This window comes from Leptonychotes weddellii, chromosome 12, assembly GCF_054177405.1.
Source record: "Leptonychotes weddellii isolate Sample4059 chromosome 12, ASM5417740v2, whole genome shotgun sequence".
Taxonomy (NCBI): Eukaryota; Metazoa; Chordata; class Mammalia; order Carnivora; family Phocidae; genus Leptonychotes; species Leptonychotes weddellii.
The window spans coordinates 781093-791600 of NC_138380.1; the positions used below are offsets into that span (position 1 = coordinate 781093).

General features: G+C 58.0%; 1 protein-coding gene across 1 annotated transcript in view; it reads left to right on the top strand.

The window, feature by feature from the left end:
- The window catches only part of PTPRN2 (protein tyrosine phosphatase receptor type N2), a 715790-nt gene that overhangs the window by 336615 nt on the left and 368667 nt on the right, over positions 1-10508 (top strand). Inside the window, exon 11 of the mRNA XM_081800880.1 lies at positions 601-680. Coding sequence (XP_081657006.1) covers positions 601-680 — 80 coding nt within the window. The remainder of the gene's footprint in view (positions 1-600; positions 681-10508) is intronic.

A 10508-nucleotide genomic window follows, 5' to 3' on the forward strand; every position in this document is an offset into this window, starting at 1 on the left:
CCCCTTCCCTCTTCCCTGTCTTTCCCTCCTCCTTCCTATTCTCCTCCCTCCTCTTTCCCTCTCCCCTTCAGATGAATAAAATTATTTAAAAAGTGATGTATTTTTTCAAACTTATATTCAGCATAGTATTTAAAAAGCTTTGAAAATTTTAATCATTCCTGTCTGGCAATTCCCTACTAGTTATTTTTATACTAAATAGTTCTTAATGACTTTGATAAGTTTTTTAAATGGTTCCTGTCAAGAGAGATTTTAAAATACCAGTCTCTTTCCGTTCTGCTTTTGATTCCTACCGCTCCCGTGGGAGCCAAATACTCAAATCTGTTTCCATAACAATTTTTCTTTTTCTCTTGCAAGACTATCTTGTTGGTTTGTTGGGGTTGATTTCAATCTTTTATGAGAGCGCTGCGGTGTGTGGGTCAGAAAAACACAGCCTGTCGGTGGAATTAGTGGACTGAGGGGCAAAGAGCCAACCATGGGGCGGGGGTCCCCTGTGGGACGGCCAGTGGCCTCAGACGTGTTTTGTGAGCGTGTCTGTGTTTTCTGTGTAGCTGCTCCGGATGCTGGGGCAGTTCTGAGCTCCTTTTTCATGGTCTCTTCCAGTGTCCTGGGACCAGCCGTGACCTTCAGAGTGAGCGCCAGCGTCCAGAACCTGACGACGGCGGACGTGGTGCAGGCTACAGGTAAGGCCCCGTTAACACAACCCCGCATGAGCACGCACGCCCCAGGCGGAGGAGATGCACGGTCTCCCCAGCACCCCGACATCGGACGGGGAGACGGGACGGCCGGGTCGGTGGGCATGGCCGGAGCCTCATCGCCGTGGTGCGGCCCACCCGGCTGCAGGTGGAGGACATGGCTCCCTCTGAGACAGAGGCCAGGGCCGGGAGGGCAAGGGTCTGGGGTCTGCGGCGGCCCCGGGCCCCCGTGTGGACAGAACAAGTGCCTGCTGCTTTCGGCGTCCCAGCCAGGGTGTGCTTGTCTGTCACGGACCAAGACAGTGCAGGAGGGAGGGTTTAACAGAAACAAGGGGCTTCGCTACAGCTTTGCTTTGAAAGCCCTGGTTGTTCTGCCCACCTGTCCTGAGCCCCGGCGAGCCACGTCCGTACCGTCTGCGGGCACTGTGGCTGCAGGGTGGGCAGCTCCCGCACTCCAGCTAACGGGATAAACTGTCTGTCTCATCTCTTTTGGTTGCTGTTGAATTTTATTTGTCAGATATCTTGGTGCCCTTAGTAACTCTTCCTGCTGAAAGTGATGATTTCAGGGGCCAGTAGTTTTTGGTTAGGGGAGAATTCCCTGCAACGTTGTACCTCCAGAAACCTGACCGATTTCAGCTCTCAGGAGAGCCGAGTGCCCCAGGCTTCACTGCAGTGTCATGTGTCGCTGTGAGGCCGGAGCGGCTGGCTGTCACTCAGCGAGCTGTACGGTGTCGTCCCTCAGCACGGCGGCTGATGCGGCCCCAGCAGATTCCGTTGCAAACTCTGCCTCCTGAAACAGAGCGGGTTCTGTGTCGGTGGCTCGGACCCCTCCCTCCTTCCCTCCAGCGTCCGTTCTCCCGTCCTAGCTGCTCAGCAGAAGGGATTATTGACCATATTTAAGACCAAACCAGGTCCTGGTTTTTTCAGGCAGAAACATTCACAGTTGTTTTACAAGTGGCCGTTCACCGCGGTGCTGGGAAGTAACGCTTTCAAAACCAGATTTGCTGGAACTTCAGGATGCAATAATGAATGGAATAAAATGGAAGGAAGTTTTTCCATCTTTGACAATCATGACAGGACACTCACTGACCATAGCCTTCATTTATTTTATTGCTTTCTTGGGAAAATGAGGTTGATTATTTAAAATCTAGTTTCTGGGTCATTTTAAATGTGTTCATGTTGAATACCAAAGCGCTATATGCCAAGGGGAGATTACATGTCAGATGTATGTTTGAATGTCATAGTAACCACTTTCTAAAGACCTGAATTTGCTACATTATAGCGTGTGTTTGTGTTAGCTCACAGCTGTGCAAGCTGAGTGCTTGTTGCTCGTCATGCATGTGCAAACGGACGACACACGTGCATAGTTTCAAAAAATTAGTTCTTTTATGTTGTGAATCATTTCAGGATGTTAAGAATGTACCTGATGCTACACAGGAAAAAGATGATGAAAGATAACTTTGTGACCATTAGGGTTCTATGGTTCGGCAGTAGACTGACCACCGTGTAGTGGGCACTGGGCACCGAGGGCCAGGTCCCCAAGGGTGTTGGTATCAGGAGGAGAAATGAGCTCACTGAGCACTAGACTTATTTGTGTGTTAACAAGGAAAGGGATTCTGGGGGTTTCTTGTTTTCAAAGACGATGTGGAGCCCTTGTTACAAGCTACTACTGAATGGCATGGTTGGGGCAGGCCCTGCTTGGGTGGGCTGTGGTGGTGCTCAGCACCTGCTGGAACAGGGCCCTCTGCTGGGATTGCTGCCACAGACCCAGTCACTGTGGTGGGTTCCCGTGGTGGGTTCCCTCGGGGGCTTCCCGGCACCACGCTTGAGGCCCTTCTTGCGGTTTACGACTGGTGAAGGGGACACAACCCCGCTGATGGAACTTCAAGGGTATTTGTTGGATAACCTCATGCAAAATGGTACCAAACTTAATAGGCTTGCAGTTAATACCACGTTAGCTCTCATCAAACGTCAGTGGCGTATGTCCTGACGGGTGGATGCAGCTGGTTCTTGTTCAGAATCTCTTCCTCGTATTACATGATTCTTTTCTGGATTCTTCGAACCTCGGCATGAACACAAGGCGCTAGTGAACGCTGAAAGTAAGTGGACGCTGCACAGGGAGGAACTTTTGTATTCCCAGGTGCAGAGAAACCCTGTTTACTGTGTGAGTGTTCAGTGCATGCGTTCACAATCCAACATCTGCACACACTACAAGGTGCCCACAACTGGAAGTCTAGTAACTGGTACTTCTCATCTTTCTGGCCATGCCATCTGATCAAATTGGGCAGAACAGAGAAATCCTTTTCTACTCTTCATTTACTTGGTAGTTTATTCTCAAGTAGCATATTTCTAATCCGTTTTTGCATTTCTCCTTTCAGAGAAGATATGGTTAAGTATCTTTTAGGAAAAGCGTTTGCCTTCCCCTCGGCAGCAGCGCACACCCCCAACCCCTGGGTTCCCATGACTTAGGGCTGGGAGCTCCCGCGCGCACTGCCCTGCCTCCAAGATCACCTGTTCCTACAGCTTGCCGCTCCTGGCACCCTGGGGAAGCTGGGCTTCTGGCTGATGGCGCATTTGACTCACTCGCTGACCATGTAGCTGCTGGTTGGCTGTCCTTGGCGGACGTCTCCCTCTCACCTTTGTGTCGTCAGCTCACGCTTGTCTAAACAAAGCCTCTAAGACTTGCCCTTCGGCTAACGTTTTTTCTTTCATCTTGGTGGGGAGACAGCACGTGTCGTTTCAAAGAACATCTCCTTACTCAAAGGTGTGATGTCTTTCCTCGAGTTCTAGTAACCGGAGCCTGGCCCCTTCTCATTCGCCTGTCGGGCGTCCGCAGCAGTTAGCGAGTCTCCTCTCTGCGGTGTTGCTGTCCTGCCTGTGGTTTACACATTGTCTGCACGGAAGAGGGAGAGCCGCATGGCCTGTGGACTCTGCTCAGGGCTCATCTCTGGACCCTGAAGCCTCAGGAGTGTGTTTCGAGGGTTGGACTCCAGAGTGAGAGATCGGGACAGCTGTGCCCCGAACGTCTCACCCCAGAGCCCCTGGGGCAGTGAGTGCTGCCCAGCCTCCTGGACTCCGGGTAAAGGGGGCAGGTGTGTCTATTTTGGAAAGGGTAATGGAGTCCAGCCTGGCACAGTGAAATGAGCCCTTCCATGATGCATACTCAGTTCACCCCTCTGAACTGTTGCTCCCAAGCGAGCATCAGTGCTTCATGCTCATTTAGGCTCTCTCCTGGGCAAGGCACCGTGCAGGCCCTAGGCTGACGCCAACACCCAGAGGACAGCAGTCTGCCCAGAGCCCGGCCGGTCTTTCAGAGACACGGACAGAGTGCCCGGTGCCAGGGGTTGGGGGGCTCGCCAGATAAGGCTGCACAGAGGAGCTGGCCTTGGGCGGCAGCTGGGACTAGTGTGGCTCTTAGGGGGCTGGAAGGTGAGGAAAGGTTGGTCACATGAGGGACAGCAAGGAGGGCCGAGGCACAGAGCCCACATACCAGGGACAGGGCGGGGAACGGGGCTGGGGGCTGGAGTCCAAAATCGGTCCTGAACCAGACTTTGCAACGTGGGACTGTGACTTCAGGGTCTACAGGGAGCCCTCAGGCTTGGCTTCCTGTGGCTGAGGGAATCGGCTTTCCCTCCTGCGACACGGGGCTGGCCGGGGGTCCACACACTGTGCCTGTGACCAGGATCTGAAACCTGGAGGCCTCTGGGCTGGGCAGGGGGAGGGGAGACCCGCGGCTGCATGAGCTGCACACTCACGCTGTGTGCCGTCCACCCCAGGTGACCCGCTGGGGGACATGCCACTGGGGTCAGCGAGCGCTCCGGGCGGTGCTGTGCGTGTCACTGGCCACGTGTGGCCCGGAACCTGTTTGTGGTCATTGCACCCTCGCTGAGGTTTGGACCGGAGCAAATGTTGGGCGGGCTGGTGGACCTCAGTGTGGACAGGAAGTTGTACTTTTCCAGTGAAAAATAAGGAGGCGGCTCTGGAAATGCTAGAAAAGACCCACTTGATAGGAAGATTTGCGTTCATTTACTGGTGAAGGAGACAGCTGTGAAAAATTAATAAAAGCGGAAGAGTCCACAGGATCCTACATGCTTCTCTGAGATGTAAAGTTAGAGAATTGGAGGATTTTTAGGTGAAAGGGTTGTTGGTGTTCCTCTTCTTCGAGCCCTCACGACACAGATGGGGAGGCTCAGGCCAGAGCAGCCGGTGGGCTCTGTGGTGAGTGAGGCGCGCTGGGGCACCCCAGGGGGGGCCGGCTGATCTGCCACGCAGGAGGGACGGGATGGGCCGGCCTGTCATTTCCAGTCAAGCTGGCTGCTCAGAAATCAGCCTTTGTTGAGGTTCCAGGGCGCAACCCGGGAGGTGGGGCTCCCACTGGCCCAGCTGCTTCGGGCAGATTCCAGGCTGAGGGGGTGCAAGGCCTGGCTGGACTGCAGGGCCCCAGCCAACGGGCAAGGGCCTGCCGGCGAGGTCAGTGGGGAGCATGCTGGCGGGGGACAGCGCGGGAGGGCGGGGTCGCTGCATCAGCATCCACCAGGCTGTGGATCACTAGAACGCGGCACGGGAGGAAAGTACCATGGGCAGTGGACCAAGACACAGAAGGAAGGGCGAGGGGAGACGGGCACCCTGCCAGGATGGAGTGGCAGGTCAGAGGTCGGAGGCTGGAGACTGGGGACTCAGCGTGTGAGGCAGAGCTCGGGAAGGTCTCTCCGGAGAGGAGAAGACAGCTTGTCCTCCAGGTCTGACCGCTCTGTGTCCTGTGTTGATTATCGCTCGCAGGGGAGGAGTTGAGCTTATCCGACTGAACTGATAGATTATACGTTTCAACAGCAAAGTGTAGAAGGAGGCCTCTCATCCCTTTGAACATCCTGAGAAACGTTCCATCTTGTGCAGCCCACAGAATAAGAAATCATCTCTTTAAAAGCATCAGTGAGGTTAGGAGTGGAATGCTCTCTCTGAGGGAGACTCAGTTCTGAGGCGCTTTGCTGTAATGCGGGCTTCTCACTTTTTTGATGATGAGAGAAGATCTATTGAGTCAGAGCAACAGTCCTCATTCCTACTTAGCAAAAAGCAGATGATGGGCTCCGAGGTCTCATCCGGGCCTGATTCAGTGGCCCAGCTGCAGGATGCGCGTCGGGCAGAAAGATGCGGTTCCTGCAACTGAAGAAAAGTGAATCTATTCTCAGTCAAAACACAATGTCGTTTGGGGGGTACTCTGCATGTTGGAGAACTCAAGAACTTCGTGCGGTAACATTCGGGCACACTCTCCTCTTCACACCGATGTGATGGCAACTTCGCTTCCATCAGGGAAGACCCCAGCGGGGTCCCGTCCCCCTCCGTGCTGAGGGGGATGTTGGTGCTGCCCTGCTTTGCCAGCCCCTGCGCAGCGGCCGGGCAGATGTGCATGGGGAGCTCGCGTCGGGGCGAGGGCTGGCTTCCCTCCACACGCCCGACCAACCTACTAGCCGTTGGGTTGAAACCCGGAGTCAGGAGTCCTTCATGAGCCACACAAGGACGTGTGGTCGCCTCCCTTCTCGGAGCACGTCTGTCAGCACCAGAACGCATCCCGAATCAGATGCCAACACAAAACCAGCACAAGGATGCCAGGGGGTCAAACCGTAGGACCGGACTCAGAAATGAGGCTACGAGGGTCGGAGTGCGGTGCAGGCAGGAGTGGAGTCTGGAGCTCAGGGGGCCCGGGGCGTGTGGGGGGGCAGGGCCCTGGGGAGCGACCCAGCATGGACAGTGCAGGGCACCTAGCCCGAGCTGAGCTCCCGGACAAATTCCAGGCCTGGCCTGCTTCCTTCCCAGGCCACGGGCTAGCGTGGGAGCCGGGGTAGGAAGGCACAGACCTGCGGATGAGAAGTCCACGGCCAGGGCTAGCGAGTCCTGCTGTCTCCGAGGACCAGCGGATTCTCCAGGTCGGCTTCCTAGTCGAGTCCAGTTTCCCACTTCCTCGGTCGTTCACCGGATACCCCTGAGGTCAGCCTCGGGCCAGACACCGTTCAGGAGCGGAGAGGCTGGGCCAACGAGACACTCCGCCCCGGTCGAGGCCAGCCCCCCAGGGAAGGCGCGGAACGGGGGAAGACGCAGTGATGTCATGTGGCGTTGCCGAGGAGCACACGGCAGTGTCCGGAGACGCTCGGGAGCGGGCGGCACGGCGAGTGCCTGACGTGGGGTCGTGCGGCAGGCGTGACACGATCACCCAGCACCGTGTGTCACGCTGTATGTGATGTAGAACGCGCAGAGTGCCATTGTGGAAACGCCCCCACGTACATCACGTATAGCACCGTCGTCCAGAAATGGCAGGTGTTCTGAGGAGAAACCAGCCGAGCGGGCCGACCGTGGTCAGACAAGGCCCGGGCGACCTTGGAGCAGACCCACTGGGCGTGAGGCAGCCCGCCGTCGGACCTGGGGGGCAGGAGGAGGTGGCGGGCGCGGGCTGGGGCTGCCTGTAGGGCGGGTGACGGTGGGGCCAGCCCCCGCAGGGCCGGTGGGGCACGTTAGGCAGGAGGGCGGAGTTCCGGCGGCCCCAGAGCGAGGGCCCGACGGCGGCAGCCTCCCGGAGGTGCGGTGGGTGGCGGGAAAGGAGGGGCACCGGCCCCGTGAGTCCGTTCTAAACAGCCAGGTAACTGCTTCTGGCATTTTGACGGGTTTGCTGGAGTGGAGCACGGTGCTGTCATTGTGGTAGAGCTGTGCCCGTCGGTCCAGCTGGAGGAGACTCCGGAGCCGTGTCCCCGCGATCTGACGTTGTGGAGGCCGGTTGTCATCCTGGCTTCACGCTGAGCCAAGCGAGTCGATGCTAAGCGGGGATTTTGTGTGCTGTGATTTGCAGGGTTACCTGTGTGGGAATACACGAACAGCGCTCAGGGCAGGGTTGGGGATGGTGCGTAGACTGAATACCAGAAACCATATTACTCGCCATTCCCTGCTCCACGTTCGCACCTAGACAAAGGGAGACTGCTATTACAGACCTCCATTACGGGAGGAGCATGTTCCCACTTGCAGATGGGTGAGCATTCGCTCCGCATGGCGTTTGGCCTCCCTTGGGCAGCTGAGAGCATCAGTCACTCTCGGGGCTCCCTGGGTCCCCAGGGGCCACCGGTGGTTACTGTGCTTCTGTTCCTGGTCCGCTTCGTGCCGTTCCTCAGGCTTCCCCATGCTCACCACCTCCTGTTGGGGGGTGGACGGCAACCAGCGCCCCACATCCTCTGCACCTGCTGCTGCTAGAAGGGCCTGGACCACCATGCCTGCCAGGTGAGCCTTCCCTCTGCTCCGACAGCCTTCGAGAGGCACCTAGCAGGAGCCTTTCCGAGGCTGGACGGTGCTCCATGGGTGAAGAGTCCTGAGCTGTGCCTCTTGCCCCACTGCCTGACTACCGTGCTGAATAAATATTGCCAAGTTAGTCATTGCTCTTCGCTCTGTAGGTGGAAAGTTGTCTAGTTTTATTAGCAAGCAGGCTTTTCGTGGGCATGGGGGTCTCATGTGGAACCCAGTGCATGTAATAAATGCTTTGTCCCATTGTGCAGACCCCTCAGAGTGGGATGGACACGGGGTCAGAGAGAAGCCGGCTCCAGTGCGGGACTGGGGTCCTGAGGTAGGTGCCCCAGCTCGTGCGTGCCCTGTCGCCTCCAGGCTGTGGGCATTTGGGAAAGTCCTAATGCCAGGTGCCTTGTTGGTGAGATGGGGAGCGGCACCGGCTTCGTAGGTTCTGTGAAGGTCGGATGGGGTGGCCTTGCCCGCCGAAAGCTCCAACACGGTCGGTTATCACTGACGCCGTTTTCCCACTGTGGGTGTTGGGACCCCAGCTGCTGCGTCTGGGACGTGAGGGTGCTGTGTGATTGTGGGCGGTCACGGTAGCAGGCGCATGAGAACTTTATCGCGAGTCTGCCTTCTGTGAGCTGTGCGCAGCCCTGTCTTGATGGGCGATGCCCCACGGTGTACCCTCAGTGCCCACAGCTCTCCGTGTTCCCCCGAAGAACTGGCCTTCGAATCCTTATCCAGATCAGCATCTGGGGAACCCACGTCGCTGGGACCTGGGCCTTTACTTCGTCTGAAGGGAGAAGCGGCTGGTGTGACATGACCTGAAACACTGAACGGGGTCAGTTTGCCTGTGGAGCTGCCTGGGGTGAGGGGAGGGAGGTCACAGCCGCGGACACCGCCCTTGTGGCCATGCTAGTCTGAGGCGGTGTCGGCTTAGAAAGGGTGTCGGGGCCCAGACGCTCGGAGCGGGGACGCTGCTCGCTGGGCAGGCGATGGGATGTGGGGCGAGGGAAACAGAACTGGGGGGCGGCCCAGCACCTGGAGGCTGCTTTGGGGAGGTTAGGGAGGAGATTCGTGTGGGACGAGGTGCCCCTGGAATGAGACGTGCAGACGTGGACCGTCGGGGGTTCGTGGCTGTGGCCCGGGCGCGTCCCTGCTGGAAGCACAGGCTGGGGACTGGGCCACGTGACCACTCACACAGCCTGTCTCTTCCCGCCTGTGGGCTTCTCCGCCCAGTCAGTGGCTGACTTGAGAAAGCTGGGCGGGTCCGTGGCCAGGCCACGTGGGCGCTCCCCAGGCGTGAGGGAACACTCGGAAGATGCCCTCGGCTGTCCCCATTGCTGTTCTGCCGCCGTGAGTGTTGGAAACCCCTGCTCCCCCTGTTCCCACAGGCAGTGTAACTTCGTGGGCACCTGAGTTCTGTGCCTCCTCCCGCGTCGTCTCCGCGTAGACCCCTCGGCTTCGCTGCCTGCGCAGCAGGTGCCTTGTTCTGAAGATGGGGCCGTGGGGCTACGGGGAAGCTTGTTAGGACACCGTCCAAGACAGGCCCCTGGGTGAGGGGACGGGGACGGGGCTGGGTGGGCCCCCTGGCTGTGCGCAGGGAGCGGCTCGTGGGACCCCGTCGTCAGGGCACACGCCCCCCCCAGCCCAGTCCCATCAGCCACACGCTGCCCGGGGCTCATGGCTGGCCGTCTCCAGCGTCTGTTAGAAGCCCCATCGCTGGCTGTTCGTGCGCAGACAGCAGTCCCCATGGCAACAGGGGACAGCTGAGCGCAGGCGATTCTAGCTCAGGGCGGGCTGCCGTTCCACGCGTGGCCCCGGCGCCCCCGCACCTGAGGCTTTGGCAGCAGCTGAGTGGCGCGGCCTCCCGGCGCAGGTCCCAGTGCAGCTGCTCCCTGTGCAGCCCTCAGCGCCTGCAGCCGCTCGCAGTGGGGCAGGCGAGAGGACCTCTTCGTGCGGGTGGCCGTCCCCACCAGCCCTTGGACTGCCCCCGTGTTTGCTTTAGGAGGCTCTGCGCGACCCAGTATTTGAAGCATTTCCTGCAGAGCAGGCGTGAGGCACGCCGGCCCCTCCAGCTGCTGGTGCCCGTCAGCATGTGGTTGCCGTTCAGACTCGGGTCGGCCAACCGTCACCCAGCCGGCCGTATCCAGGGCAGGTCCTGCAGATGCCGGGACTCAGGAGAGGACCTCTCACTGCAAGGGCAGAGGGTCGGGAAGGTGTCAGAGCCCAGAGCCGCCTGGGGCGGGGTGGGAATGGGCCCTGGCATTTGGGACCAGCCTGAGTCCGTTTGGCACTTGGGCAAGAAGCCCTTCTGCAGGAGACGTGTCACTGGCCTGCCTGGGATAGTAGGCTCTTGAGGGCTCGTTCTTTTTTTTTAATTTTAATTTTATTTATTTTTTAATTAACATATAATGTATTATTTGTTTCAGGGGTACAGGTCTGTGATTCAACAGTCTTAAGCGATTCACAGCACTCACCATAGCACATACCCTCCCCAGTGTCCATCACCCAGCCACCCCATCCCTCCCACCCCCCTCCACTCCAGCAACCCTC